This window comes from Zonotrichia albicollis, chromosome 32 (genome assembly GCF_047830755.1).
Source record: "Zonotrichia albicollis isolate bZonAlb1 chromosome 32, bZonAlb1.hap1, whole genome shotgun sequence".
NCBI lineage: Eukaryota > Metazoa > Chordata > Aves > Passeriformes > Passerellidae > Zonotrichia > Zonotrichia albicollis.
This window is the reverse complement of record NC_133850.1, coordinates 2600557-2628457: the sequence shown is the minus strand read 5'-3', so window position 1 is coordinate 2628457 and position 27901 is coordinate 2600557. Positions and strand designations below refer to the sequence as shown.

General features: G+C 55.5%; 1 protein-coding gene across 2 annotated transcripts; it reads left to right on the top strand.

Annotated features, from left to right (window-relative positions):
* The first annotated feature begins 13 nt into the window (after positions 1–13).
* FBF1 (Fas binding factor 1) lies at positions 14–27882 on the top strand. 2 transcript variants are annotated; one of them, XM_074530166.1, is made up of 25 exons: positions 15–133; positions 247–335; positions 639–666; positions 1089–1130; positions 1535–1584; positions 3181–3352; positions 4315–4444; positions 4563–4657; positions 5491–5560; positions 7123–8160; positions 9920–10017; positions 11034–11071; positions 11207–11350; positions 11624–11652; positions 11719–11791; positions 12174–12247; positions 12907–13025; positions 14968–15113; positions 16480–16602; positions 17413–17586; positions 17681–17857; positions 20028–20165; positions 21091–21220; positions 22875–22981; positions 24744–25037. In XM_074530166.1, the coding sequence occupies exons 2-25, from the start codon at positions 309–311 to the stop codon at positions 24801–24803; spliced, it is 3282 nt and encodes a 1093-aa protein (XP_074386267.1). In that variant the 5' UTR covers positions 15–133; positions 247–308; the 3' UTR covers positions 24804–25037. The 2 variants fall into 2 exon arrangements, with proteins under 2 accessions (XP_074386266.1, XP_074386267.1); XM_074530165.1 differs by lacking the exons at positions 11624–11652; positions 24744–25037 and adding an exon at positions 27706–27882 and having other exon boundaries at positions 14–133; positions 11726–11791; positions 22812–22981.
* Positions 27883–27901: the final 19 nt, after the last annotated feature.

Sequence of the window (27901 nt, the reverse complement as noted above, 5' to 3'; positions counted from 1 at the left end):
GGCGTCGTGTTGCTATGGTAACGGCGGGTCGCCAATCAGGCGCCGAACGGGGCCGCCCTGTTGCCATGGCAGCGGGGGCCTGCCATGAGGCCGGCGCGCAATATGGCGGCGTCCATGGCGAGCGCGGGAACAGGTGAGGGAGGCGGGGGAGCCGCGGGCGGGAATGGGAGCGGGAACGGGAACGGGAACGGGAATGGGACCCGGGAACGGGAGCGGGACCCGAGCAGCGCCTCCGTCTCCCCTCAGGGCCGCGCTGAGCGCGGGGTGCCGGAGCCGGTACCGGGCAGCGGAGCTGGGACCGCCCGGGAATGGCGGAGGGGCCGGGACGAGCCAGGGTGAGTGAGGGGAGAGACCGGGGAGGGGATCCGGGTGTGAGATCCAGGTGCGGGATCTAGGTGTGAGATCCAGGTGTGGGATCCACGTGAGGGGATCCAGGTGTGAGATCTGAGTGGGATCCAGGTGAGGGATCCAGGTGTGACAAGTGCAGGATCCAGGTGTGATCCAGGTGCGGGATCCAGGTGGGACCCAGATGCAGGATTCAGGTGCGGGATCCAGGTGTGAGCCCCTCCTGTCTCACCTGTGCCGTGGGGAGGTTTCGGTGTTTCCATCTCTCCCAAGGGAATTTTGTCTCTCCCCAGGCTGGCCCAGCCCGGAGCCGCTCCCCAGGTGAGTCCTGGCACCTGTCCTTACCTACCTCACCTGGCACCTGTCCTCACCTGGTGTCACCTGCCTTTATCCCCTTCACCTGTCCTTGTCCTCCTCACCTGTCCTCACCTGTTCTTGTGCCCTTCACCTGCCCATATCTGTCGTCACCTGTCCTCATCTTCCTCACCTGTCCTCACCTGCTCTCACCTGTCCTCGTTCTCCTCACCTGCCCTCATCTGTCCCCACCTGTCCCCACCTGCTCTCCAGGGGATTTGGGTCCCTGGGAATGCTGGGATGGAGCAGGGGGGGAATGTCCCTGGGGACAGGTGAGGTGTGACAGGTGAGATGTCCCAGGAGCTTTCCCCACCTGCCTGGTATGGGGAACCCACCTGGGGCTCACCTGGTGCTCACCTGGGGCTCACCTGGGCTCTGTCCCATTCCAGATCCCATCCAGGACGTGCTTGGAGAGCTCCTGGGATCCGATGGTAACGGGGCAGCACCAACGGGGTCACCTGGGGGGGCCACCTGGGAATTACCTGGGGTCACCTGGGGGGGGTCACTTGGGGGGGATTACCTGGGGTCACTTGGGGTCATCTGTGGAGGGTCACCTGGAGGGAATCACCTGGGGGGAATCACCTGGGGGGAATCACCTGGGAATCACATCTGGGATCACCTGGGGTCACCTGGGGGGGATCACCTGGGAATCTCCTGGGGTCACTTGGGCTCACCTGGGATAACCTGGGAATCACCTGGGGGGAATCACCTGGGGCTCACCTGTGAGGGATCTCCCGCCCTGGGCTCACCTGGGGGGAATCACCTGGGGGGGATCCCCGCCCTCCCCGTCCCCACTTGTCTCCGTGTCCATCCCTGACCCCTCCCTTGTTTCCAGACGAGGCCCCGGCTCCGCCCTCCCGAGGTTCCCGCGCCTCCTTCCTGCAGGTGAGCCCAGGTGGGCACAGGTGAGCCCTGGGTGAGCCCACTCACCTGGGCTGTGCCTGGGGTGGGGCCGGAATCAGGATTGAGGGGGGGAAATCCCAAAAAACTGGAAAATCCCAAAAAACGGGCAGTTCTCAAAAAGTGGAAAATTCCCCAAAAAAAAGTGGAAATTCCCAATGGAGAAGGGGAAATTCCCAAAGAACAGGAAAATCCCAAAAAATGGAAAATTCCCAAAAGGAAACGGGAAATTCCTGGAGAACAGGAAAATGCGAAAAAGTGGAAAATTCCCAAAGAAGGAGAAATTCCTAAGAAACAGGAAATTCCCAATGGAGAACTGGAAATTTCCAAAAAAATGGGAAATTTCCAAAAACCAGGAAATTCCCAACGGGGAGAAGGAAATTCTCAAAGGGGAATGAGACATTCCCAAAGAGGAAATTCCCAAACAGGGAATGGGAAATTCCCGAAGAACAAGAAAAAAAGGGAAATTCCCAATGGAAAATTGAAAATTCCCAAAAAATGGGAAACTCCTAAAAATGGGAAGTTCAAAAAAACCCAGGAAATACTCAACAGGGAAGGGGAAATTCCCAAAGAGCAGGAAAATCCCAAAAAATGGAAAATTCCCAAAAGGGAATGGGAAATTCCCGGAGAACAGGAAAATCCGAAAAAGTGGAAAATTCCCAAAGAAGGAGAAATTCCTAAGAAACAGGAAATTCCCAATGGAAAATTGAAAATTCCTAAAAAATGGGAAACTCCTAAAAATGGGAAGTTCAAAAAAACCCAGGAAATTCCCAATGGAGGAGGGGAAATTCCCAAGGAACAAGAAATTTCCTCAAAGAATGGGAAATTCCCAATGGGGAATGGGAAATTACTAAAAATTGAAGAAATTCTCAATAGGAAACAGGAAATACCCCATGGGGAATAGGAAATTTCCAAAAATGGGAAATTCCCAATGGGAAATTGGAAATTCCCAAAAAATGGGAAACTCCAAAAAAATGGAAATTCCCAAAAACCAGGAAATTCCTAACAGGGAACAGGAAATTCCCGAAGAATGGGCAGTTCCAAAAAAATGGGAAATTCCCAAAAACCAGGAAATTCCCAACGGGGAAATTCCCCAAAAAAAAGGGAAATTCCCAACAGGAAATGATAAATTCTCAGTGGGGGAAGGGAAATTCCCAAAACCCAGGAAATTCCCAGCAGGAAATTATAAATTCCCAATGGGGAAAGAGAAATTCCCAATGAAGGGGAAATGGGAAATTCCCAATGGGGAACGGGAAATGGGAAATTCCCAATGGGGAACAGGAAATTCCCAATGAAGGGGAAATAGGAAATTCCGAATGGGGAACGGGAAATGGGAAATTCCCAATGGGGAACAGGAAATTCCCAATGAAGGGGAAATGGGAAATTCCCAATGGGGAACAGGAAATGGGAAATTCCCAATGGGGAACAGGAAATTCCCAGCGGGGAAGGCGGAAGGGACCAAGGTGAGCAGGGCAGAATTCCCAAGGGATTTGGGATCCCACCTGGGCTGCAGGTGAGGGCAGGAGCTGGGATCCAATGGATCATCGGGATCAAGATCCCATGGATCCCACAAATCACCAGGATCCGGATCCAGTGGATCCCACAAATCACCAGGATCCGGATCCAGTGGATCCCATGGATCTCCGGGATCAGCTGGACGAGCTGGACGAGCTGGATGCAGAAATCCTGGGAATGGCCAGAGCCGGGTCCAGAACGGGGAAACGCGGCGGGAAGGGGCCGGGCCCCCAAAAAGGTACCGGGAATTCCCTTGGGATCGACACCAATTCTGTGGGATCGACCCCAATCCCATGGGATCAAACCCCATTCCATGGGATCCCCATTGCTGTGGGATCGACCCTAATGTTGTGGGATCAACCCCAATCCATGGGATCAATCCCATTCCTTGGGATCAACCCCATTGCTGAGGGATCAACCTCAATCCCATGGGATCAACCCCAATCCTGTGGGATCAACCCCATTGCTGTGGGATCAACCCACAGTGGTCCCAGTGCTGGTGACACCTGGAGATGTCCCAGAGCCGGTGACACCCAGGGATGTCCCAGTGTTGGTGACACCCAGAGATGTCCCTGAGATGTCCCAGAGATGGTGGCACCCAAGGATGTCCCAGTGTTGGTGACAGCCAGGAATGTCCCAGAGCTGATTGGTGACAGCCAGGGATGTCCCAGTGTTGGTGGCACCCAAGGATGTCCCAGAGCCAGTGACACCCAGGGATGTCCCAGTGTTGGTGACACCCAGGGATGTCTCAGTGTTGGTGACACCCAGGGATGTCCCAGAGCTGATTGGTGACACCCAGGGATGTCCCAGTGTTGGTGGCACCCAAGGATGTCCCAGTATTGGTGGCACCCAAGGATGTCCCAGAGCCAGTGACACCCAGGGACATCCCTGAGCCTATTGGTGACACTCAGGGATGTCCCTGAGCCGATTGGTGGCACCCAAGGATGTCCCAATGTTGGTGACACCCAGGGATGTCCCAGTATTGGTGGCACCCAAGGATGTCCCAGTGTTGGTGACACCCAGAGATGTCCCTGAGATGTCCCAGAGATGGTGGCACCAGGAGATGTCCCAGTGTTGGTGGCACCCAAGGATGTCCCAGAGCCGGTGACATCCAGGGACATCCCTGAGCCTATTGGTGACACTCAGGGATGTCCCAGTGTTGGTGGCACCCAAGGATGTCCCAGTGCTGGGACATCCCAGATGCCACCAGTGCCACCCCCCCAGCCCCGCCCCGTGCCGATGTCACCTTTGGGGACGACGTCGATGACCTGATGGATTCCCTGGGGCTCGGCAGCGACGGAGCCGGGAGCGCGCCGGGAACGCCGCGGGGGTGAGGGGACAACGGGGACAATGGGGACAGGGAGGGGTCTGGTGCCACCCTGGTGCCACCCTGGTGCCACCTCAGTGCCACCTCAGTGCCACCTCAGTGCCACCCCGCCTGTGCCCAGCCAGGGGCTCCGGAGGGGCCGCGCCAGGACCCAGGAGCAGCCGGGAAAGGCGGAACTGGAACTGCAGAGGGAGCCCCAGGGGCAGGAGCAGCCGGGTGAGCATGGAGGGGTCCAGAGGTGAAATCCCATTGGGAATTCCAGGCAGGAGCAGCACAGACATTTTCCCCTTCCAGGACCCAAAATTCCCAATTTTTGACCCCCAAAATTCCCAATTTTTAACCCCCAAAATTCCCAATTTTTAGCTCCAAAACTTCCCATATTTTCCCCAGTTTTTTCCCAATTTTCCCCAATTTTCCTCCAATTTTCCCCAATTTTTCCCAGTTTTCCCCCAATTTTTCCCCAATTTTTTTCCAATTTTTCCTCAGTTTTTCCTAACCCTGCCAATCCCCCTGGGAATTCCAGGCAGGAGCAGCATTGGTGTTTTCAAGACATTTCTCCCTTCCAGGACCCAAAAATTCCCAAGTTTTAACCCTAAAAATCCTGGCATCCATCCATAAAAATTCCCAATTCTTAACCCCAAAAATTCCCAATTTTTAGCTCCAAGACTTCCCATATTCCCCCCAATTTTTCCCCAATTTTTTCACATTTTTCCCCCTAATTTTTCCCCAATTTTTTTCCAATTTTGCCCAATTTTTTCCCAATTTCCCCCCAATTTTCCCTCATTTTTTTCCCAATTTTTCCTAACCCTGGGAATTTTTCCTAACCCTTCCAATGCCTCTGGGAATTCCAGGCAGGAGCAGCACAGGTGTTTTCCAAGGCCAATCCTACTGGGAATTTCAGGAATTTTGTTGGGAATTTTGGCAATTTTGTGGGAATTTTGGCAATTTTGTGGGGAACTATTTTGGGGAATTTTTGGGGGGAATTTTGTGGGACGTTTTTGGGGAATTTTGGGAGTTTTTTGGGAATTCCGTGCGCTGTTGTTCCGCAGGGCCGGGATTTCCCTTCGGATCCTACGAGCCCTCGGTGGCCTCGGGGACCGGGCGGAGACGGGGACGGAGGTACCGGGGAGGGGGGGATGTCCCCACCTGGCTGTGTCCCCGATGTCCCCGATGTCCCCAGTGTCCTGAATGTCCCCCAGTGTCCTGAATATCCCCAGTGTCCCCCATTGTCAGCCATTGTCCTCAATGTCACCATTGTCCCCAATATTCCCATTGTCCCCCACTGTCCCCAGTGTCCCCCAATGCCCCTGGGGTGCCCATTGTCCCTCACATCTCCATTGTCCCCCAATGTCCCCATTGTCCCCAATACCCCCAGTGTTCCTGTTGTGCTCATTGTCCCCATTGTCCCCATTGCCCTCAGCACCCCCATTGTCCCCAATGCCCCATTGTGCTCATTGTCCCCAGTGTCCCCATTGTCCCCAATATCACATTTGACCCCCAATGTCCCCAGTGTTCCCGTTGTGCTCAATGTCCCCTTTGTCCCCCAGTGCCCCCCTTCTCCCCTTTGTCCCCCAGTGTCCCCGTTGTACCCAATGCCCCTGGTGTGGCCACTGTCCCCTTTGTCCCCAGTGTCCCCAATGCCTCCTTTGTCCCCCATTGTCCCCCATTGTCCCCAGTGCCCCTGGTGTGCCCATTGTCCCCAATGTCCCCTGCTCAGTCCCCATTGTCCCCAATGCCTCCAATGTCCCCGTTGTCTCCAATATCCCCTAGTGTCCCCCAATGTCCCCAATACCCCCGATGTCCACATTGTCCCCAATGTCCCCATTGTACCCAGTGCCCCCATCGTCCCCAATGCCTCCATTGTCCCCTGCCCAGTCCCCATTGTCCCCAATATCCCCCAGTATCCCCCAATGTCCCCAATGCCCCCAAGGTGTCCATTGTCCCCCATATCCCCATTGTCCCCAGTGTCCCCAATGCCCCCTTTGTCCCCCAGTGTCCCTCAATGTCCCCATTGTCCCCCACTGTCCCCAGTGTCCCCATGCCCCTGGGGTGCCCATTGTCCCCATTGTCCCTCATGTCTCCATTGTCCCTAGTGTCCCCAATGCCCCTGTTGTCCCCCAGTGTCCCCAGTGCCCCCGGGTTGCCCATTGTCCCTCATATCCCCATTGTCCCCATTGTTTCCCAATGTCCCCATTGTCCCCAATGCCCCCGTTGTCCACTTTGTCCCCCATTGTCCTCCAGTGTCCCCCATTGTCCTCATTGTCCCTCAGTGTCCCCAATATCCTCCATTGTCCCCAGGGTTCCCACTGTCCTCAATGCCCCCATTGTCCCGAGTGTTCCCATTGTCCCCAGTGCTTCCAGTGTCCCCCAGTGTCCCCAATGTCCCCAGTGTCCTCATTGTCCCCAGTGCCCCTGTTGTGCTCATTGTCCCCTATGTCTCCACTATCCCCCAATGCCCCATTGTCCCCAGTGTCCTCAATGTCCCCAATGTCCCCATTGTCTCCTTTGTCCCCTATTGTCCCCAGTGTCCCCTGCCCAGTCCCCATTGTCCTCAGTGCCCCAGTGTCCCAAATGCCCCCATTGTCCCCATTGTCCCCAGTGTCCCCAATGCCCCCAGTGTCCCCAGTGTCCCCAGTGTCCCCAATGCCCCCAGTGTCCCCAGTGTCCCTCTGTCCCCACAGATGTTCCGTTGGGAGCAGCTCCCGACGTCCCTCCGGGGCCGATTGGCTGGGGCTGAAGGACGAGGATTTCCTGGGAATGGGACAGAAGGACAAGGATCCCACAGGAATGGGACAGAAGGACAAGGATCCCACAGGAGTGGGACAGAAGGACAAGGATGCCATGGGAATGGGACAGAAGGACAAGGATCACACAGGAATGGGACGGAAGGACAAGGATTTTCTTGGACTGGGACAGAAGGACGAGGATTTCCCAGGACTGGGATCAAAGGACAAGGATCCCACACGATTGGGATCAAAGGATGAGGATTTCCTGGGACTGGGATCAAAGGCCAAGGATCACACAGGACTGAGATTGAGGAACAAGGATTTCCCAGGATTGGGACAGAAGAACAAAGATCCCTCAGGACTGGGATCAAAGGACGAGGATTTCCCGGGATTGGGATCGAAGGACAAGGATTTCCTTGGATCAGGACAGAGGGACAAGGATTTCCCAGGATCGGGACGGAAGGATGAGGATCCCCTGGGATTAGGACAGAAGGACGAGGATTTCCCAGGACTGGGATCAAAGGACAAGGATCCCTCAGGATTGGGATCAAAGGACAAGGATTTCCCAGGATTGGGACAGAAGAACAAGAATTTCCTGAGATCGGGATCAAAGGATGAGGACTTCCTTGAACTGGGACAGAAGAACAAGGATCCCTCAGGATTGGGATCAAAGGATGAGGATCACCCGGGATTGGGATTGAGGAACAAGAATTTCCTTGGACTGGGATCAAAGGAAAAGGATTTCCTGGGATCGGGACAGAAGGACAAGGACCCCACAGGACTGGGACAGAAGAACAAAGATCCCTCAGGATTGGGATCAAAGGACGAGGATTTCCCGGGATTGGGATCGAAGGAAAAGGATTTCCCGGGATTGGGACACAAGGACGAGGATTTCCCGGGACCGAAGGCCGAGGACCCCCCCAGCCCCGGTGCCCCCAGATCCCTGCGGAATTCCCACCCCCGGAGGGTCCCAGAGCCCTCCGAGCCCGGCAGGTAAAGGGAACCCCCGGGAGATCCCACCTGGCATCCAGGAGATCCAGGTGTGCCCAGGTGACATCACTGTCCCAGGTGTGCCCAGTGACGTCACTGTCCCAGGTGTTCCAGGGGATGTCACTGCCCCTGGTGATGTCCCTGTCCCAGAATGTCCTCCAGGTGTGCCCAGGTGACGTCACTGTTCCAGTCCCCTCCAGGTGTCTAGGGGGACATCCCCATTCCAGGTCTCCTCCAGGTGTCCCAGGGAATGTCCCTGCCCCAGGTGTCCTCCAGGTGTGCCAGGGGATGTCCCTGCCCCAGGTGACATCACTGTCCCAAATGTCCTCCAGGTGTGCCCAGGTGATGTCCCTGCCCCAGGTGATGTCACTGTCCCTGTCCCAGGTGTCCCAGGTGATGTCCCTGTCCCAGGTGTCCTCCCAGGTGACACTCCTATTGTCCAGGTGTCCTCCAGGTGTGCCCAGGTGATGTTCCTGTCCCAGGTGTGCCCAGGTGACATTCCTGTCCCAGGTGTCCCCTCCAGGTGTCCCCAGAGATGTCCCTACTCTGGAATTCCCACCTGAGCTTCTCCCACCTCCCCGTTCCCAGGTTGAGGCTCCCCTGGCTCAGCTCACCTGACTGGGACACAGGTGTCACCTGGGAGGGCTCAGGTGTCACCTGGGTGGGACACAGGTGTCACCTAGGAAGGCTCAGGTGTCACCTGGGTGGACTCAGGTGTCACCAAGGAGGATTCAGGTGTCACTTTGGACACAGGTGTGACCTGGGAGGGCTCAGGTGTCACCAGGGAGGGCTCAGGTGTCACCTGGGTGGGCTCAGGTGTCACCTAGCTGGGACACAGGTGTCACTTTGGACACAGGTGTCACCTGGGAGGGCTCAGATGTCACCTGGGTGGGACATAGGTGTGATCTGGTACATAGGTGTCACCTAGGTGGGACACAGGTGTCACCTGGGAGGGCTCAGGTGTCACCAAGGAGGATTCAGGTGTCACTTTGGACACAGGTGTCACCTGGGAGGGTTCAGGTGAGCAATGTTGGGGTGGTGACCCCAGGATGGAGGTTTGGGGTGTCCCTGTTCTCTGAGTCCCAAAGGTGACACCCCTGACACTGGGCAGGCGGGGTGGCACAGGTGACACAGGTAGGACAGACGACACAGATGGCACAGGTGACACAACACAGGTGGCACGGGTGACACAGGTGGCACAGGTGACATGGCACAGGTAACAGAGGTGACACAGGTGACCCAGCACAGGTGACCCAGCACAGGTGACAGAGATGGCACAGCTGACACAGCACAGGTGACACGGCACAGATAGTACAGGTGACAGAGGTGGCACAAGTGACAGAGGTGACACAAGTGACACAGGTGACACAGTGAGGTGGCACAGGTAACACGGCACAGGCAGCACAGGTGACACACAGGTGACACGGCACAGGTGACAGAGGTGACACAAGTGACACAGGTGGTACAGGTGACAGAGGTGACAGGTCTCAGAGGTGGCAGAGGTGACACAGGTGACATGACACAAGTGCCATAGGTGACACAGGTGGTACAGGTGACAGACGTGATGCAGGTGACATGGCACAGGTTGCACGGGTGACATGACACAGGTGACACAGGTGGTGCAGGCAGTGCAGGTGACATGGCACAGGTGACACAGCCCAGGTGACACAGGTGGCACAGCACAGGTCTCACAGGTGTCACACAGGTGGCAGAGGCCAGGCCCCGCCCCCCTGACTCTCCCCTGGCATTTGTTCCCCCCCAGGCTGGAGCCCCCCCGCGGGCAGGTGGCACCAGGTGACACGGCACAGGTGTCACAGGTGGCAGCAGGTGACACAACACAGGTGTCACAGGTGGCAGCAGGTGAGGCTCTGCCACCCCCCAGGTGTCCTCAGGGGTCACCTGGCCTGGGCAGGGACACCTGGGGAGCTGTGCCAGGGGATCATGGGATAGTGGGATATTGGGGTAATGGGATAGTGGGATATCGGGATAACGGGATAGTGGGATATCGGGATAACGGGATATCGGGATATTGGGATATCAGGATGATGGGATAATGGGATAACAGAATGGGATCATGGGATGATGGGATGGGATAATGGGATAACGGGATAACAGGATAATAGAATAATGGGATGGGATAACAGGATAACAGGATAATGGAAAATTGGGATCATGGGATGGGATGATGGGATATTGGGATGGGATCATAGGATAATAGGATAATGGGAGGAGATAATGGGATGGGATCATGGGATAATGAGATGGGATAATGGGATGATTGGAGAATGGGATGATGGGATAATGGGATGGGATAATGGGATAACAGAATGGGATCATGGGATGGTGGGATGGGATCATGGGATAATAGGATAATGGGGTAACAGGATAACGGAATAATGGAATAATGGGATGGGATAACAGGATAACAGGAAAATGGGAAATTGGGATAATGGGATGGGATGATGTGATATCAGGATAGGATGATGGGATAACGGGATAATGGGGTGGGATGATGGGATAATGGGATAACAGGATGGGAGAATGGGATAACAGAACAACGGACTGGGATAATGTGATATTGGGATAACGGGATGGGATCAATGGGATTAATGGGTTGTGATCAATAAGATCGGATGGAATGGCATAATGGGATGGGATGGGATCCATGGGATGGGATCCATAGAATCAATGGGATCAATGGGATGGGATCCACAGAATCCATGGGATGGGATGGGATGGGATGGGATGGGATGGGATGGGATGGGATGGGATGGGATGGGATGGGATGGGATGGGATGGGATGGGATGGGATCCATGGGATGGTCCCGTTCCTCCCGCGTGTCCCAGTGATGGCTTTGTCCCATTTTCCACCCCAGCCGTGCAGGAGGTGCCAGGTCCTGCCACTCCCGCCCAGGTGAGTGCTGGGGCAGGAGCGGGGAGGATCCCTGGGGATCCCTTGGGATCCTTTGGGATCTGGGCAGGGATCAGCATTCCCAGAGAGGGAGCTGCCCTTCCCAGGCCCCTCCTGGAGCATCCCCGTGTCCCACAGGAGGAGCTGGTGTGGGATCCAGCCCCATCCCGCCCGGAGAATGCCCGAGCTCTCCCATCCTGGCTCTGCCCGGAGCTTCCCGCAGCATTCCCAGCCCGGAGGCATCAGGAGAATCTGGGATCCTCCCCATCCCAACAACGCCAGGTGGGTCCTGGAGCTCTCCCATCCCAGCTCCACAAGGATTTGGGATCTCTCTCATCCCAGCCCCACAAGGAGGATTTGGGATCTCTCCCATCCCAGCAGCTCCAGGAGGATTTGGGAGCTCTCCCATCCCAGCCCCACAAGGAGGATTTGGGATCTCTCCCATCCCAGCCCCACCAGGATTTGGGATCTCTCCCATCCCAGCAGCTCCGGGAGGATTTGGGAGCTCTCCCATCCCAGCCCCACCACAAGGATTTGGGATCTCTCCAATCCCAGCCCCACAAGGAGGATTTGGGATCTCTCCAATCCCGGCCCCACAAGGATTTGGGAGCTCTCCCATCCCAGCCCCACAAGGATTTGGGATCTCTCCATTCCCAGGACCATCCCGGCTATGGGGTCGCCCTGCAGACGCTCCAGGCCCGGCTGGAGGAGCTGGAGAACCAGGTGAGGCTGAGGGGTCACCTGTGGGTGTCACTTGAGGGTGTCACCTGTGGAGTCACCTGGGGGGTCACCTGGGGGTGTCACCTGAAGGTGTCATCTTTAGGGTCAGCTGGGGGGTCACCTGTGGAGGTTTGGGGATGTCACCTGTGGGGTCACCTATGGGTGTCACCTGAAGGTGTCACCTGTGGGGTCAGCTGGGGGGTCACCTGTGGGGGTTTGGGGATGCCACCTGGGTCAGCTGTGGGGTCACCTGTGGTGGTCACCTGTAGAGTTACCTGTGGGGTCACTTGTGGGGTCACTTGTGGGGTCACCTGAGGGTGTCACCTGTGGGATCACCTGTGGGGTCACCTGTGGGGTCACCTGGAGCCCGTCCCGTTGCCGCCAGGTGCAGGCGCTGGAGCTGGAGCGGGCGCGGTGGCGGGGCCAGGCCCTGCAGGAGCTCCCGGAGAGCTGCCCCAGGTAATGAACGGGGGCTCACCTGTGCCACCAGATCCCTGCTCCTGCCCTGGGGCACCCCGGGGCACGGGATCACCCCAGGAGCACCCCAGGAGCACCCCAGGAACACCCCAGATCCCTGAATCACCCCAGGAACACCCCAGGATCACCCCAGGAACACCACAGACCCCAGGATCACCCCAGATCCCCGAATCACCCCAGGGCACAGGATCACCTGCAACCCCAGGATCACCCCAGATTCCTGGAACACCCCAAATCCCTGGATCACCCCTCACCCCAGGATCACCCCGGATCCCAGGATCACCCCAGATCCCTGAATCATCCCTGGGACAATCCCAGAATTCTGGATAATTCCAGAATCGCCCTGGGTCACCCCAGACACCAGGATCGCTCCAAACCCCAGAAACACCCCAGATCCCAGGATCACCCAAGGATCACCCCAGATCCCTGGGTCATTCCAGATTCCTGGATCACCCCAGACCCCAAGAACACCCCGAATCCCTGAATCACCCCGAATCCCTGGAACACCCCAGGTCCCAGGATCACCCCTGATCCCATGATCACCCCTGACCTCTGGAACACCCCAGATCCAAGGATCACCCCAGAATCACCCAGGATCGCCCCAAATCCCTGAATCACCCCAAATCCCTGGATCACCCCAGATCTTTGGATCACCCCAGATCCCAGAACCACCCCACAACTCAGAATCACCTCGGATCCCAGGACCACCCCAGACCCCAGGACCCCCCCAGACCCCAGGAGCAGGACGAGCAGCTCTCAGGTAAATTCCCTCACAGGTAAATTCCCTCCGAGTGCATCATTCCAGTGGGACCTTCTGCTCCATCCCAGAGTGGATCCCATGGGATCCAGAGGGTCCCGGGACAGATCCTGGTGTCCAGAAGGATCCCAAAGGATCAGCAGATCCCTGTCCCAGCCCTCCTGGAGGGATCCTGGCCTGGGGCTCTGCTGGGCTGAGTGGGGAAATGGCGCTCGAACAGGGGCTGGGCTCCGACAGGGATCCCCAGGGAACGGGAAAAGTTCACAGAATTCACGGAATTCACAGATTTCACAGAGGTCACAGAAATCATGGAATTGACAGAGTTTACAGGGTTCATGGGATTCGTGGAATTCACAGAATTTGTAGAATTCACAGAAATCACGGATTTCAGAGAGTTCACAGAGTTTGCAGAATTCATGGAATTAATAGAATTAATGGAATTCACAGAATTTGTAGAATTCTCAGAATTCATGGAATTCACAGAATTCACTGAATTCACAGAAATCAAAGAATTTACAGAATTCATGGAATTCACTGAATTTGTAGAATTCTCAGAATTTACAGAATTCACTGAACTCATGGGATTCACAGAATTCTTAGAATTCACGGGAGTCGCAGAATTCACAGAGTTCACTGAATTCACGGAATTAATGGAATTCACAGAATTTACAGAATTCTCAGAATTCATGGAATTCACAGAATTTACAAAATTCACGGAATTTTCAGAATTCTCAGAATTCACCGAAGTCACAGAATTCAAAGAATTTGCAGAATTCATGGAATTCACTGAATTCACAGAATTAATGGAATTAATGGAATTCACAGAATTTGTAGAATTCTCAGACTTTACAGAATTCACAGAATTTTCAGAATTCACAGAAGTCACAGAATTCACAGAAGTCACAGAATTCACAGAATTTGAGTTGTCCCTGGCGAGCTGGAGGCCGGGAGCCGAGGCTGACAAAGTCCAGATCCAGATCCAACAGTGGGGATGGGATGGGATGGGATGGGATGGGATGGGATGGGATGGAGCAGGAACAGAGGGGTTTTTCCTTGTGGGATCTCACTGTCCTGGAATGGGATGGAGCAGGAATACAGAGGGAGTTTTCCATGTGGGATTTCCACGTGGATGGACGGAGGATCTCCCTGACCTGGGATGGGATGGGATGGGATGGAGCAGGAACACGGGGGTTTTTACCTCAGTGGGATTTCCCTGTCCTGGGATGGGATGGGATGAGATGGAGCACAAGCACAGGGGTTTCCCTGTGGGATCTCGCTGTCCTAGGATGGGAGGGAACAGGGAAATGAGGGGTTTTCCATGTGGGATTTTCCGGTCATGGGATGGGATTGAGCAGGCACACGGGGTTTTCCCTGTGGGATCTTGCTGTTTGGGATGGGATGGGATGGAGCAGGAACATGAGGGGTTTTCCATGTGGGATTTCCCTATCTGGGATGGGATGGAGCAGGAACATGAGGGGTTTTCCATGTGGGATCTCGCTGTCCTGGAATGGGATGGAGCAGGAACATGGAGGGTTTATTCCTTGTGGGATTTCCCTGTCCTGGGATGAGATGGAGAACAAGCACAGGGATTTTCCATGTGGGATTTCCGTGTGGATGGAGAGAGGATCTTCCTGTCCTGGGATGGGATGGAGCAGGAACATGAGGGGTTTTCCATGTGGAATTTCCCTATTCTGGGATGGGATGGGATGAGATGGAGCACAAGCACAGGGGGTTTCCCTGTGGGATCTCCCTGTCCTAGGATGGGATGGAGCAGGAACATGAGGGTTTATTCCTTGTGGGATTTCCTTGTCCTGGAATGGGATGGAGCAGGAACATGAGGGTTTTCCCTGTGGGATTTCCCTGTCTGGGATGGGATGGAGCAGGAACAGAGGGGTTTTCCCTGTGGGATCTCCCCGTGCATGGAGGGTGATCCCAGTGATCCCAGCTCCTGCCTCCCGGCTGCCCCTGGCAGCGCTCCAGGCCAGGCTGTGCCGGCAGCAGCGGGACGCGGAGCGGGAGCAGAGCCGGCTCCAGGAGGCCGTGGCTGACCTGGAGACCAGGCTGGGGGAGCGGGAGCAGCTCCTGGAGCAGGTGAGCCCCATCCCCGGGCTGTGCCTGTGTCCTGAAGCTGTGGCTGTGTCCCCATCCATGTCCCTGTCCATGTCCCATGTCCATGTCTGTGTCCCTGTCCCTGCCTGTGTCCCCTGTCCGTGTTCCTGTCCCTATCCATGTCCCCTGTCCATGTCCCTGTCCTTCTGTCCCTGTTTCCTGTCCCCATCTCTGTCCCTGTCCCTCTGTCCCTGTCTCCTGTCCGTGTTGCTGTTCATGTCCATGTCCCATGTCCACGTCCCGTGTCCCTGTCCCTATCCCCTGTCCCCATCCTGTCCCTATCCCCCATTCCCTGTCCCTTTCCCCCGTCTCTGTCCCCATGTCCCTGTCCCTATCCCATGTCCCTATCCCCTGTCCATGTCCCCTGTCCCCATCTTGACCCCTGTCCCTGTGTCCCTATCCCCTATCCCCTCTTTCTGTCCCCTCACCCTGTCCCTATCCCCGTGTCCCTGTCCGTGTCCCCATCCCACTGTCCCGGTGCCTCTCCAGGAGCGCTGCTCCCCATGTCCCCATGTCCCCATCGCTGTCCCCACCCTGTCCCTATCCCCATGTCCCCATCCCTGTTACTGTCCCCTGTCCATGTCCCTGTCCCTATCCCCCTGTCCCCCATCCTCGTCCCTGTCCCACTCTCCTCACCTCTCCAGGAGCGCCGCTCCCCGTGTCCCTGTCCCCATCCATGTCCCTATCCCTGTGTCCCTGTCCCTGTCCCCATCCATGTCCCCTGTCCCCATCCCACTCTCGGTGCCTCCCCAGGAGCGTCGCTCCCCATGTCCCTGTCCCTCTGTCCCTATCCTCGTGTCCTTTTCCCCTTTCCCTGTCCCTGTCCTTGTGTCCCTGTTCCCTATCCCTGTGTCCCTGTCCCATGTCCCCATCCCTGTTACTGTCCCCTGTCCATGTCCCTGTCCGTATCCCCCTGTCCCCCATCCCTGTCCCACTCTCCTCACCTCTCCAGGAGCGCCGCTCCCCGTGTCCCTGTCCCCATCCATGTCCCTATCCCTGTGTCCCTGTCCCTGTCTCCTGTCCCTGTCCCCATCCATGTCCCCTGTCCCCATCCCACTCTCGGTGCCTCCCCAGGAGTGCTGCTCCCCATGTCCCTGTTCCCTGTCCCTGTTCCCTGTCCCTGTTCCCTGTCCCCTGTCCCCTGTCCTTGTGTCGCTGTCCCTGTCCCACTCTCAGTGTCTCCCCAGGAGCGTCGCTCCCCCTGTCCCTGTCCCTCTGTCCCTATCCTCGTGTCCTTTTCCCCTTTCCCTGTCCCTGTCCTTGTGTCCCTGTTCCCTATCCCTGTGTCCCTGTCCCCTGTCCCCATCCCTGTCCCCATGTCCCCGTCCCACTGTCCCCGTCCCCCCAGGAGCGCCGCCGCGCCGCCGCCGAGCGCAGCCGTGCGGATTCCCTGCGGGAGGCGCTGGAGGAGCAGCGCCGGCTCTCGGCTCAGCTGCTGGCCATGGAGAGGGCGGCGCTGGACGAGGCCAAGGTGAGCGAGGACACGGCCAGGGGAGCTTAGGGCAGCCCCAGGTGAGTGGGGACACACCCAGGGGACCCCAGATGAGCGGGGATAGGCCCAGGTGAGCCCCAGGGGAGCGGGGACAGGGCCCAGCTGAGCCCCAGGGGAGTGGAGACAGGGCCCCAGGTGAGCCCCAGGTGAGCAGGGACAGCCCCAGGTGAGCCCCAGGTGAGCAGGGACAGCCCCAGGTGAGCAGGGATAGCCCCAGGTGAGCCCCAGGTGAGCGGGGACGGGCCCAGGTGAGCCCCAGGTGAGTGGGGACGGGCCCAGGTGAGCCCCAGGTGAGCAGGGACAGCCCCAGGTGAGCAGGGACAGCCCCAGGTGAGCGGGGACACGCCCAGGGGAGCCCAAGGTGAGCCCAGGTGAGTCCCGAGCAGGGAGGGGCTGCGGCTTCCCCAGGGAACCACTGGGGGATGTTGGGGTGGGGGCCTGGACCCGCTCTGGGAGGGACTGGGATGAGGAGGGGGCTCAGAACCAGCCAGGACCAGAAAAAGGACTCAGGACGAGCCAGGATGGGAGTGGGACCAGGAAAGGGGCTCAGAACCAGCCAGGTCAAGTCCTCTGGATGCCCACACGGGGCCGGAGCAGCCTCTGGACTTTCACTCTGTGAGTGGCAGGGCCGGGCTGTAGGAGGGCAAACCCAGCTCCCGGAGCTGCAGGAGGGCAAACCTGGAGCTGCAGGAGGGCAAACCCCACTCCTGGAGCTGTAGGAGGGCAAACCCCACACCTGGAGCTGTAGGAAGGCAAACCCAGCTCCTGGAGCTGTCCCCGGTCCCGCAGGCAGCGTGGCTGGAGGAGCAGCGGGCGGAGCTCCGGGAGCGCTCCGAGGAGCGGCAGCGCCTGGCGGCCGCGTGGGCCGAGCTCCGGCAGCGGGAGCGGCTGGGCCGGGAGCGGGACGAGCAGCACCAGGAGCGAGCCCTGGGCCTGGACACGGCGCTGAGGAGCCTGGCCAAGGTCCCCATGGGCACCCGGGGTTCCTAAATCACCTCCTCTCCTCCCTCTGCTGCTCCAAAGGACGGGACAGGTGAGGTCTGCTGTTCCCCCCAAGGATCAGGCAGAGCTGAAGTTCCGGAGCCGGGAGCTGAGATCCAAGGAGGAGCAGCTGGCCAGGGACAGGGAGGAGCTGGAGGAGGCCTGGAGGGAGCTGAGGCTGGAGAAGGAGAAGGTTCTGAGGGCTGAGCAGCGGCTGCAGGAGAGGGAGGAGGAGATCCGTGAGCTGGCCGAGGTAAACGGAGCATCGGGGATGGAATTGAGAGCTGGGAGCAGAGCAGGAGCTCCAAAACACCCCCCAAACTGGGGCTCCACATCCCCCCAAACTGGGGCTCCACATCCCCCTGAGCCATGCCTGGTGCCATTCCCATCCCGATGCCATTCTCTGTCCCTGTCCCAGTGCTGTTTTCCAATCCCTGTCCCAGTCCTTGTCCTGTCCCCTGTCCCATTGCCGTTCCCTGTCCCAGTCCCATTCCCAATCCCAGTCCTGTTCCCCATCCCAGTCCTATTTTCCCACCCCGTTCCCGTCCCCATCCCCATGCCAGTTCCCATCCCTGTCCCCATTCCCTGTTCCTGTTCCCGTTCCTGGTGTTGCAGTGCTCGGTGCAGCAGCAGCTGGAGGGGCAGCTCCATCCCCATTCCCCATCCCCATTCCCATTCTCATTCCCATTCTCCATCCCCATCCCCATTCCCCATTCCTATTCCCCATTCCCATTCCCCATTCCCATCCCCATTCTCCATCCCCATTCCCATTCTCCATCCCCATCCCCATTCCCCATTCCCCATTCCCATTCCCCATTCCCATTCCCCATCCCTGTTCCCCATTCCCCATCCCCATTCCCCATCCCTGTTCCCCATTCCCCATCCCCATTCCCCATTCCCATCCCTGTTCCCCATTCCCCATTCCCATTCCCCATCCCCATTCCCCATTCCCATCCCTGTTCCCCATTCCCCATTCCCATTGCCCCATTCCCATTCCCCATTCTCCATCCCCATTCTCCATCCCCATTCCCCATCCCCATTCCCCATCCCCATTCCCCATCCCCATTCCCATTCCCCCATTCCCATTCCCCATCCCTATCCCCATTCCCCATCCCCATTCCCCGTCCCCATTCCCCATTCCCCCATTCCAATTCTCATTCGCCATCCCCATTCCCCATCCCCATTCCCCATTCCCCCATTCCCCATTCCCATTTCCCATCCCAATCCCCATTCCCCGTTCCCATTCCCCATTCTCCATCTCCATCCCCATTCCCATTCCCCCATTCCCCATTCCCATTCCCCATTCCCCCATCTCCATTCCCCATCCCTATCCCCATTCACCATCCCCATTCCCCATCCCCATTCCCCATTCCCATCCCTGTTCCCCATTCCCCATTCCCATTGCCCCATTCCCATTCCCCATTCCCATCCCTGTTCCCCATTCCCATTGCCCCATTCCCATTCCCCATTCACCATCCCCATTCCCCATCCCCATTCCCCATTCCCATTCCCCATTCCCATTCCCCATCCCCATTCCCATTCCCCAATCCCCATTGCCCCATTCCCCTTCCCAATCCCCATTCCCATTCCCCATCTCCATTCCCATTCCCCATCCCCATTCCCCATTTCCCATTCCCCATTCCCATTCCCCATTCCCCATTCCCCATTCCCATTCCCCATTCCCCATTCCCATTCCCCATTCCCATTCCCTATTCCCCATTCCCCATTCCCCATTCCCCATCCCCATTCCCCCATCTCCATTCCCCATTCCCCCATTCCCCATTCCCATTTCCCATCCCAATCCCCATTCCCCGTTCCCATTCTCCATTCCCCATTCCCATCCCCATTCCCATTCCCCCATTCCCCATCCCCATTCCCATTCCCCTTCCCAATCCCCATTCCCCATCCCCATTCCCCATTCCCCATTCCCCATTCCCATTCCCATTCCCCATTCCCCATTCCCATCCCCATTCCCATTCCCTTTCCCGTTTTCCCGGTGCAGCGCTCGGCGCAGCAGCAGCAGGATGGGCAGCCCCATTCCCATTCCCCGTTCCCATTCCCCATTCCCATTCCCCATCTCCATTCCCATTCCCCATTCCCCATTCCCATTCCCCGTTCCCAATCCCATTCCCGTTTCCCGTTTCCCGTTGTCGCAGCGCTCGGCGCAGCAGCAGCAGGACGGGCAGCCCCGTTCCCATTCCCCGTTCCCATTCCCGTGTCCCATTCCCATTCCCCGTTCCCAATCCCATTCCTGTTTTCCCATTTTCCCGGTGCAGCGCTCGGCGCAGCAGCAGCAGGACGGGCAGCCCCATTCCCATTCCCCATTCCCCATTCCCATTCCCATTCCCCATCTCCATTCCCATTCCCCATTCCCCATTCCCATTCCCCATTCCCATTCCCATTCCCGTTTCCTGTTGTTGCAGCGCTCGGCGCAGCAGCAGCAGGACGGGCAGCGGGCGCTGCGGGAGGCGCGCCGGGCGCAGCAGGAGCAGCGGCAGCGGCTGCAGGAGCTGCAGGAGCAGCAGGAGCGGCTGCGGCAGCAGGAGCAGCGACTGACACAGGCAAAGAAATCCCCCTCCTTCCCTCCCTGGAAATATCCCTACTTCCCTGGAAATCCCCCTCCTTCCCTGGAAATCCCCCCTACTTTCCAGAAAATCCCCATGGAAAATCCCCACGGAAAATACCCCGTCCCAGAAAATACCCCTTCATTCCTAGAAAATCCCTCGGGAAAATCCCCCCTCCCCAGAAAATCCCCCTTCCATAATTCCCACATTTCCCACTCCCACATTTCCCCTTTCCACATTTCCCATTCCCACATTCCCCACATTCCCACCTTTCCCATTCCCACCTTTCCCATTCCTTCATTTCCCACCTGTCCTATTCCCAGTATTCCATTCCTACCTTTCCCATTTCCCACATGCCCCACTCCCACATTTCCCACATTCCCCACATTCCCACCTTTCCCATTCCCACATTTCCACCTGTCCAATCGCCACCTGTCCAATTCCCATTCCCGCCATTCCCATTCCCACCTTTCCCTTTCCCACATTTCCCCTTTCCAAATTTCCCATTCCCACCTTTTCCCACCTGTCCCATTCCTGCATTTCCCATTCCCACCTTTCCCATTCCCACATTCCCACATTCCCACATTTCCCACCTTTCCCACATTTCCTATTCCCAACTTTTCCACATTCCCCTTTCCCACCTGTCCCATTCCCACATTTCCCACCTTTCCCACATTTCCCTTTCCCACATTCCCGCCTTTCCTATTCCCACATTTCCCATTCCCACATTCCCCACATTCCCACATTTCCCCCCATTTCCCACCATTCCATTCCCATCTTTCCCATTCCCACATTTCCTACATTCCCCATTCCCACCATCCCATCCCATCCCATCCCATCCCATCCCATCCCATCCCATCCCATCCCATCCCATCCCATCCCATCCCATCCCATCCCATCCCATCCCATCCCGTTGTTGCAGGGCCGGCACAGCCTGGAGCGGCAGCGGGAGCAGCTCCGGGAGCTGCAGGAGGAGCTGGGCCCCGCCCTGGGGACAGGGACAGGGACAGGGACACTGCCAGGGACGGGGACACCGCTGGGGACACCGCTGGGTATGGGGACAGCGCTGGGGACAGGGACACTGCCAGGGACGGGGACACCGCTGGGGACAGCACTGGGTATGGGGACAGCACTGGGGACAGGGACACTGCTGGGGACACCACTGGGTATGGGGACAGTGCTGGGGACACTGCTGGGGACAGGGACACCGCTGGGTATGGGGACAGTGCTGGGTATGGGGACAGTGCTGGGTATGGGGACAACACTGGGGACAGGGACAACACTGGGGACACTGCTGGGGACACCGCTGGGTATGGGGACACGGACAATGCTGGGGACAGGGACAACACTGGCGACACTGCCAGGAACACCGCTGGGTATTGGGACAGTGTTGGGGATGGGGACACGGCTGGGGACACCACTGGGGACACCACTGGGGACACTGCTGGGTACGGAGACAGCGCTGGGGACACTGCCAGGGTCACTGCTGGGGACACTTCTGCGTATGGGGACAGCACTGGCTATGGGGACACTGCTGGGGACAGGGACAGCGCTGGGGACATTGCCAGGGACACTGCCAAGAACCAGGACACTGCTGGGGACAGCACTGGGTATGGGGACAGTGCTGGGTATGGGGACAGCACTGGGGACAGGGACACTTCCAGGGACAGCACCGGGTATGGGGACACTGCTGGGGACACTGCAAGGGATGGGGACACTGCTGGGGACACCGCTGGGTATGGGAACATGGACAATGCTGGGGACAGGGACAACACTGGGGACACTGCCAGGGATGTTGCTGGGTATGGGGACACCGCCAGGGACAAGGACACTGCCGGGGACACTGCTGGGTACAGAGACAGTGCTGGGTATGGGGACACTGCTTGGGACAGGGATAACGCTGGGGACATCTCTGGGGACAGCACTGGGTATGGGGACAACGCTGGGGACACCGCTGGGTATGGGGACAATGCTGGGTATGGGGACACCGCTGGGGACAGGGACAATGCTGGGGACAGCTCTGGGGACAGCGCTGGGTATGGGGACACCGCTGGGGACACTGCCAGGGATGGGGATACTGCTGGGGACACCGCTGGGGACATCACTGGAGACACTGCTGGGGACAGGGACAGCACTGGGTATGGGGACAACACTGAGGACACTGCCAGGGACGGGGACACTGCTGGGGACACCATTGGGGACACTGCTGGGTATGGGGACGGGGACAGCGCTGGGGACATGGCCAGGGACACTGCCAGGGACAAGGACACTGCTGGGAACACCACTGGGGACATCACTGGAGACACTGCTGGGGACAGGGACAGCCCTGGGGACACTGCTGGGGACAGGGACAGCATGGGGACAGGGACAGCATGGGGACAGTGCACTGGGTGAGGCTCAGCCCTGCGGGGCCATTTTTGGGATCCTCAAGGGCTGGGGGGAGGTGGGAGGCGCTGCTGGGGGACACTGGGGACAGGGACACTGCTGTCCCCTCCTGCAGGGGCTCTGGGGCTCCTTGGGGACAGCAGGGACATTGGGGACAGGGACACTGCTGTCCCCTCCTGCAATGGCTCTGGGGCTCCTTGGGGACACTGGGGACAGCAGGGACATTGGGGACAGGGACACTGCTGTCCCCTCCTGCAGGGGCTCCGGTGGCCTTGGGGACACTCCTTGGGGACAGGGACACTCTGCTGTCCCCTCCTGCAGCCTCTCCCGGGTTCCTGCCAGCCCTGGGGACGCTCCTTGGGGACAGCGGGGACAGCGCGGCCGCGCTCTACGGACACGTCCTGCTGCTGAAACACCGCGCCAGGATGGTGGGGACGGGAACGGGAATGGGGGAACTGGGGAAACTGGGAATGGGAATGGGAATGGGGGAACTGGGAAAACTGGGAATGGGGAACTGGGGAAACTGGGAATGGGAATGGGAGAACTGGGGAAACTGGGAATGGGGGAACTGGGAATGGGGGAACTGGGGAAACTGGGAATGGGGAGACTGGGGAAACTGGAAATGGGGGAACTGGGGAAACTGGGACTGGGGGAACTGGGGAAACTGGGAATGGGAATGGGGAACTGGGGAAACTGGGACTGGGGGAACTGGGGAAACTGGGAATGGGACTAGGGGAACTGGGGAAACTGGGACTGGGGGAACTGGGAACGGGAATTGGGGAACTGGGGAAACTGGGAATGGGGGAACTGGGGAAACTGGGAATGGGACTAGGGGAACTGGGGAAACTGGGAATGGGGGAACTGGGAATGGGAATGGGGGAACTGGGAAAGCTGGGAATGGGGGAACTGGGAATGGGAATGGGGGAACTGGGGAAACTGGGAATGGGGAGACTGGGGAAACTGGAAATGGGGGAACTGGGGAAACTGGGAATGGGAATGGGGAAACGGGAAACTGGGAATGGGACTGGAGGAACTGGGGAAACTGGGAATGGGACTGGGAATGGGAATGGGGGAACTGGGGAAACTGGGAATGGGGAGAATGGGAATGGGGGAAAGGGTTTGGGATGGAGGGAAAGGGTTTGGGATTGTGGGAAATGGATTTGGGATTGTGGGGAGAGGATTTGGAATGGGGGAAAGGGTTTGGGATTGTATAGGAAAGGGTTTGGAAATGGGGGGAAAGGTTTGGGATTGTGGGAAAGCATTTGGGATTGTGGGGAAAGGGATTGGGAATGGGGGAAAGGGTTTGGGATTGTATGGGAAAGGGTTTGGGAATGGGGAAGAAGGGTTTGAGATTGTGGGGAAGGTTTGGGATTGTGGGGAAAGGTTTGGGATTGTTGGAAAGGGTTTGGGATGGGGGAAAACTGTTTGGGACTGGCATGGGGGAAAGGGAAAGGATTTGGGGATGGAAAGGGAGGAGCGGGAAGGATTTGGAAATGGCCAGGGGCAAACTGGGCTGGAAAAGGGGTTTGGGGTTGGCATGGGGAGAGGGTTTGGGACTGTCTGGGAAAGGGTTTGGGATTGTCTGGGGAGAAAGGGAAAAGGGTGGGAATGGTTGGGGGAAACTGGTGTGGACAAAGGATTTGGGATTGGGAGAAAGGGTTTGGGATTGTCTGGGAAAGGATTTGGGATTGTGGGGAAAGAGATTGGGATGGGGGAAAGGGTTTGGAATGGGGGAGAGTTTGGGATTGTGGGAAAGGGTTTGGAATTATGGAAAAGGCTTTGGGATTATCTGGGAAGGGTTTGGAATTGTCTGGGGAAGAGATTTGGGATTGTCTGGGGAAGGGTTTGGTATTAGGGAAAGGGTTTGCAATTAGGGAAAGGGTTTGGGAATGTTTTGGGAATGAGGGAAAGGGTTTGGGATTGTCTGGGAAAGGGTTTGGGATGGGAGAAAGGGTTTGGGATTAGGGAAAGGGTTTGCAATTATGGAAAGGTTTTGGGATTAGGGAAAGGGTTTGGGATTAGGGAAAGGGTTTGGGATTGTTGGAAAGGGTTTGGGATTAGGGAAAGGGTTTGGGATTAGGGAAAGGGTTTGGGCCCGGCTGGGTGGGGCTGGGCTGCTCAGGCGCCCGGAAGGTTCTGGAAGCGCCGGGATCCCCCGGCTGGCTCAGCCCCGGCCCCTCTCCCCCTCAGGATCACGATTTCCTGCAGAGCGAGCGGCTCTTCCTCGACAGCCTCAAAAAAGGGCCCTGACCCCAATGGAGCTTTGTAAAAATAAATACAAAAATAAAAATATTTATTTATTTATTTGTTCTCCCTGCTGAGAACCTTCCTGTCTGCAAAGGGGAAATGGGGCTTTGGAAAAATAAAAACAAAATTAAATTTTTTTTAAAGAATTCCCTGCTGAGAACCTTCCCATCTGGACAGGGGAAATGGGGCTTTGGGAAAAAATTAAAAAAAATTAATAATAATATATTTATTTATTCTCCCTGCTGAGAACTTTCCCATCTGTACAGGGGAAATGGAGCTTTGGAAAAATAAAAATAAAAATAAAAATAAAAATAAAAATAAAAATAAAAATAAAAATAAAAATAAAAATAAAAATATTTATATCTATATCTATATTTATATTTATATTTATATTTATATTTATATTTATATTTATATTTATATTTATATTTATATTTATATTTATATTTATATTTATATTTATATTTGTATTTATTCTCCCTGCTGAGAACCTTCCTTTCTGTAGAGGAGAAATAGAGCTTTGGAAAAATAAAAATATAAATAAAATAAAAATATAAATAAAAATACATTCCCTGCTGAGAACCTTCTCCTGTTTAAAAAGAGAAAAATGTATTTTTGTCAAAATACAAATAAATTTTCTGCTGAGAACCTTCCCCTGATTACAAAGAGAAAAATTGGGTTTTGTAAAAATAAAAATAAAAATAAAAATAAAAATAAAAATAATTTTTAAAAATCCCTGCTGAGAACCTTCCCCTCTTTGCAAAGAAAAAATTGGATATTTGTAAATATAAATATAAATGTAAATATAAATATAAATGTAAATGTAAATATAGATATAAATTCCCTGCTGAGAACCTTCCCCCATTTGCAAAGAGAAAAATGGAGTTTTAGAAAAATAAAAAAAAATTAAAATTAAAATAAAAACAAAACAAAAATAAAGATAATTTTTCTGCTGAGAACTTTCCCCTGTTTACATACAGAAAAATAGATTTTTGTAAAAATAAAAATAAATAAAAATAAATTCCCTACTGAGAAGCTTCCCCTGTTTGCAAACAGGGATTTTTGGGATGAAAATGATTTTGGGGTGAAAATGGGAATTTCAGGATGGGAATTTTGGGATGGGATTTTGGGAATGCAATTTTGGGATATTTTGGGATGGGGATTTTGGGATGGGATTTTTGGGATATTTTGGGATGGGAATTCTGGGATGGTAATTTTGGGATGGAAACTTTGAGAATGCAGTTCTGTGATGGGGATTTTAGGATGGGAGTTTTTGGGATGGGGATTTTGGCTCAGGAGTTTTTGGGATGTTTTAGGGTGGGATTTTTGGGACAGGAATTTTTGGGATGACAATTTTGGGATGGGGATTTTGGTTCGAGATTTTTGGGATGGGGATTTTGGGAGATTTTGGGATGGGATTTTTGGTTCAGGATTTTTGGGACGGGATTTTGGTCTGGGAGCTTTTGGGATGTTTTAGGATGGGAGTTTTGGGATGGCAATTTTAGGATGGGATTTTTGGGACAGGAGTTTTTGGGATGGGGATTTTGGGATGTTTTAGGACGGGAATTTTGGATGGGGATTTTGGGGTGACAATTTTGGGATGGGAGTTTTGGGGTGGGAGTTTTGGGATGGGGATTTTGGGATATTTTGGGATGGGAACTTTGGGAATGCTGTTCTGTGATGGGGATTTTAGGATGGGATTTTTGGGACGGGAGTTTTTGGGGTGGGGATTTTAGGGATGACAATCTTGGGATGTGGATTTTGGTTCGGGATTTTTGGGATGGTTTAGGAAGGGGTTTTTGGGATGGGTGTTTTGGGATGTTTTGGGATGGGAATTCTGTGAAGGGAATTATGGGATGGGGATTTTGAGAATGCATTTTTGGGGTGGGATTTTTGGCATGGAAATTTTGGGATATTTTGGGATGGGAATGTTGGGATGGAAATTTTGGGATGGGAATTCTGGGATAGGGACTTTGGGATGGGAGTTTTTGGGATGGGGCTTTTGGGGTATTTTGAGATAGGGATTTTGAGATGTGAATTTTGGGATATTTTGGGATGTGAATTTTGAGAATGCAATTCTGTGATGGGATTTTTAGGATGGGGATTTTGGGAATGGAATTCCGGTATGGGAATTTTAGGATGGGAGGTTTTGGCATATTTTGGGATATTTTGGGGTGGGAATTCTGTGAAGGGATTTTTGGGATGGGGATTTTGAGAATGCAATTCTCGGATGGGAATTTTGGGATGGAGATTTTGGGATGGGATTTTTGGTTCGGGATTTTTTGGGACAAGATTTTGGTCTGGGAGCTTTTGGGATGTTTTAGGATGAGATTTTTGGGATGACAATTTTAGGATGGGATTTTTGGGACAGGAGTTTTTGGGATGGGGATTTTGGGATGTTTTAGGACGGGAATTTTGGAATGGGGATTTTGGGATGGGAATTTTGGGGTGGGAGTTTTGGGGTGGGGATTTTGGGATATTTTGGGATGGGAACTTTGGGAATTCTGTTCTGTGATGGGGATTTTAGGATGGGATTTTTGAGATGGGGATTTTTGGGATGACAATTTTAGGATGGGATTTTTGGGACAGGAGTTTTTGGGGATGGGGATTTTGGGATGACAGTTTTGGGATGGGAGTTTTGGGGTGGGGATTTTGGGATATTTTGGGATGGGAACTTTGGGAATTCTGTTCTGTGATGGGGATTTTAGGATGGGATTTTTGAGATGGGGATTTTTGGGATGACAATTTTAGGATGGGATTTTTGGGACAGGAGTTTTTGAGGTGGGGATTTTAGGGATGACAATCTTGGGATGTGGATTTTGGTTCGGGATTTTTGGGATGGTTTCGGAAGGGATTTTTGGGATGGGTGTTTTGGGATATTTTAGGATGGGATTTTTTGGGACAGGAATTTTTGGTTCGGGATCTTTGGGATGACAATTTCGGGACCGGGATTTTGTTCCGGGAGCTCCCGGCAGTGCCCGAGGCCGCCCCGGAGCCTCCGCGGCCGTTCCGCTCCCACCCCGCCCCCTCCCGGTTCCACCGCTCTGTGACGGCGCCGGGCGGAACCGGGGCCGCTCTGTGACGTCATCCCCGGCCCGGCG

Coding starts and splice junctions, on each gene's coding strand:
- FBF1 (XM_074530165.1), top strand. CDS start 309: ATGGCGGAGGGGCCGGGACGAGCCAGG. Junction 4,445..4,562: donor GCGCCGGGAACGCCGCGGGG/GTGAGGGGACAA, acceptor GCCTGTGCCCAG/CCAGGGGCTCCGGAGGGGCC. Junction 12,248..12,906: donor CTCCCGGAGAGCTGCCCCAG/GTAATGAACGGG, acceptor GGATCACCCCAG/ATCTTTGGATCACCCCAGAT.